Here is a 3,056-nt window from a genome sequence, read left to right as displayed (position 1 = left end):
TCTACGCTTTGTTCGCTACACAAACTTCGTGGAAAAATGTAAAGCCTGACAGTGTGCTTTCACAGACCTCCAACCTAGTTACAAAATCTACTTCATTTCATTCAAACTTCAAAAGGCGAAAGAAGCAATTTGGAGTGCACAATGTTTGTGTTCGCTCCATTTTCTCCGGGGACTTTCAAGACTTTATTGTTAAAAGAGAAAAAAAAAGTTTTTTTTCCCGAGCAAACTGCAGCCGAGATCGGAAACTTAAACGTTTGGTTTCATAATTGCAATTTGCCCCCCGGCCAAAACACAGTCCTGGTTTCGGTTAAATCGATGAAACAATTCCTGCATTTAACATTGCATCCTGTTAAAGTTTACATTCGGTGAATTATGTTTCCCTCACGTGCATCTGAGGGGGGGGGGGGGGGGGAATAAATCCAAACTATATCCATTTTACACGTTTGTTTTGGAAACTGAAGATCACAACCTGGAAAAAGAAACGTTTGATTAAAAGACCAAAAAAAACACAACAACATCTGGTCTCCTACGGGGAGGGAGCTGGACGTGAACGTTTCACTCATTACTTATTTACAATGCTGTTCGATTTTGGGAAGCAGGAATGTGATAAGATTTTCTAATTCCGTAGTGACGTTTGGAGCCATGTGATCTCTGCTGTAATATAAGGCTTCAGGAAGATCCGCCCTCTCTCCTTAGCTTGCAATTTGTGCCTGAGATCTCGCCTTTTAGATGATTTTATTACATTCTTCGAGAAAAAGCTGAGAGAGAGAGAGAGAGAGAGAGAGAGAGAGAGAGAGGGGCTCTATTTCGGTGTATTCGGGACCTCGGTTGATCTCTGGAGCGGAGGCGTTCAAAGGAGCTGTGAAAGTTGGCGAGAGGGGCGAATTTTCAGTTCAGTGTGTCTTTTTTGTTTCGCTCGGATTTCCTTATGTGGGAAGCTGGTTGCAGTTTACTGAGAATCGCCCTAGAGCCTCTCAGATCCGCTGGCGAATCCCCGGATCTCTTTGTATTATGACTCTGAGCTCTGACATGTCCGATGCGTCCATCGTCTCGGAAGAGACCGACATAGATGTGGTGGGAGACGGAGCGGAAGGGGACGAGGCCGAGACCCGGGGGGGCAACTCGTTCGTGAGCCAAATGCACGCTGATATCCTAACGCCTCGGTCGCCCTCCTGCGTGGACAGTCCGTCGAACCGGGACACTTACAAGCCGACCAGCAAAAACCCTCTGGTGAAGCCTCCTTACTCTTACATAGCCCTGATCACAATGGCTATCCTGCAAAGTCCAAAGAAGAGACTGACTCTGAGCGAGATCTGCGAATTCATCAGTAATAGGTTCCCCTACTACAGGGAGAAGTTTCCCGCTTGGCAGAACTCAATCAGGCACAATCTATCCTTAAATGACTGCTTCGTCAAAATTCCCAGGGAGCCGGGAAATCCGGGCAAAGGCAACTATTGGACTCTGGATCCCGAATCTGCAGATATGTTTGACAACGGCAGCTTTTTACGGAGGCGCAAACGGTTCAAAAGACAGCAGTCGGCGGATTTGCTCCGAGAGCATGGTAATTATATCCCTGCGTGTGGTTATGGACCTTACGGCTGTGGATACGGGCTTCAGATCCAAGCTTACCATCCTCATTCTGCCGTTTTTGCCTTTCAGCATCCTTCAAGGCAGGCCCAGTCCGTCCCCGCTCCGTCCAGCGAACTAGCCAGGAGCTCCTTCTACCCACAGCTCAGCCCGCCACTAACCTTGGTGCAGTCTGTCAAACACAACTCGACCATATCACGGTCCCCCTTCTCCATAGAAAATATCATCGGGGGCAACGCCACTCCAGCCAGCTGCTCGTCCCAGACTCCAGCAGTTCCTCTGTTATCATCAATGCCTTCCTCTTCATCGACTCTGCCAAGTCTGCACCAAGAAACTGTCACACAAAATGCAGGGAACTTTAATGGTAGGATTCCAAATGTTAACGGCTGTTTATAAACTTTAATGTGCGTCTCTCTGAAGGTAGGATTATTTTTGTACATTTGCTATACGTCAACAAAACGCGGATTCCCATGAGTTCAGCTGTATATATATTTATGTACACTTCCAAAGACTTGACTTAAAATGTAGAATTATCTGTAAAGCGTTTCATAAAAAGATACTAAATAGGTACTATTTTAAAACCTTTGGCGCTGGTGTTTTTGGGGACATCTCAGGTGTAAAAATTCAAATGGACTCAGAAAATTAAAAAGTGCATTGGAGGTGATAAAAAGTAACTCTGTTTATAGGAGTCCACCTAATAGTTTATCTACCGGCCACTCTGTACAGTAAAAGAACCTCGTTAAAGAATGTAATGGGTAAAATAAGAAAAACAAAATTTTAAACTGTGAAACAGAAGATTTTGAAATGCCTTTCTATCTGATATGTTTAATCTGTGTTTTGGATACGGATATTATGTTTTATAGACTATGTACCTTTCTAAGGCAAAATAATTGTTTAAGACATGAATACTGGCAAACAATCTTGTATTATTTTAATGCAACGTTTTCTCACTTTCTTAAAAAAATAAAAATTATAATTTAAAATATTTCTTGTTGTGGTTAATTAAATTAATTAGAAAACATTCTAACTTTTAGTATCAGCATATTGGAATATCTGTGATTTGACATTTAAGGTGAGATAAAAGAGTTCAGCTGGAAAGAGATTGACTTCCTAAACGTTTAAATTACATTGGGTCCCCGTGGTTTTGCATGAAATGCCATTATGGATGAAAATCTTCATAATTGGAAAGAACGCTTTGAATTTTAAGAAAATGATAAGTGCTGGTGATTGAATATATAGTTCTGATTTCAGTTTGTATGCATCCTTGGTATTATCCATTTTAAGACCATATTCTTGTGCTTCTAATATTACTGTGAACCTAATGTTACTGTGCTTGGGATGGACTGCTCTAATATTCAGTACGTTTATTTGTCAAGCCCTCTTTTCCATGGTGATAGAGAGATGCCTTTCCCCACAACTTAAAAAATATTAGTGCACAACTTAAAAAATGTTTGTGCACGCAGTCACGA

The 3,056-nt window shown here is 42.1% G+C and overlaps 1 protein-coding gene across 1 annotated transcript; it reads left to right on the top strand.

Moving 5' to 3' along the window:
- The first annotated feature begins 750 nt into the window (after window positions 1-750).
- Window positions 751-2,493, top strand: foxd1 (forkhead box D1). The gene is made up of 2 exons (XM_078397070.1): window positions 751-1,561; window positions 1,660-2,493. Exons 1-2 carry the CDS (start codon window positions 1,012-1,014, stop codon window positions 1,947-1,949), a joined length of 840 nt encoding a protein of 279 aa, XP_078253196.1. The 5' UTR covers window positions 751-1,011; the 3' UTR covers window positions 1,950-2,493.
- Window positions 2,494-3,056: the final 563 nt, after the last annotated feature.

Source organism: Rhinoraja longicauda, chromosome 3, assembly GCF_053455715.1.
Source record: "Rhinoraja longicauda isolate Sanriku21f chromosome 3, sRhiLon1.1, whole genome shotgun sequence".
Taxonomy (NCBI): domain Eukaryota; kingdom Metazoa; phylum Chordata; class Chondrichthyes; order Rajiformes; family Arhynchobatidae; genus Rhinoraja; species Rhinoraja longicauda.
The sequence above is the reverse complement of the archived record's forward strand: the minus strand, read 5'-3'. Positions and strand labels throughout refer to the sequence as shown.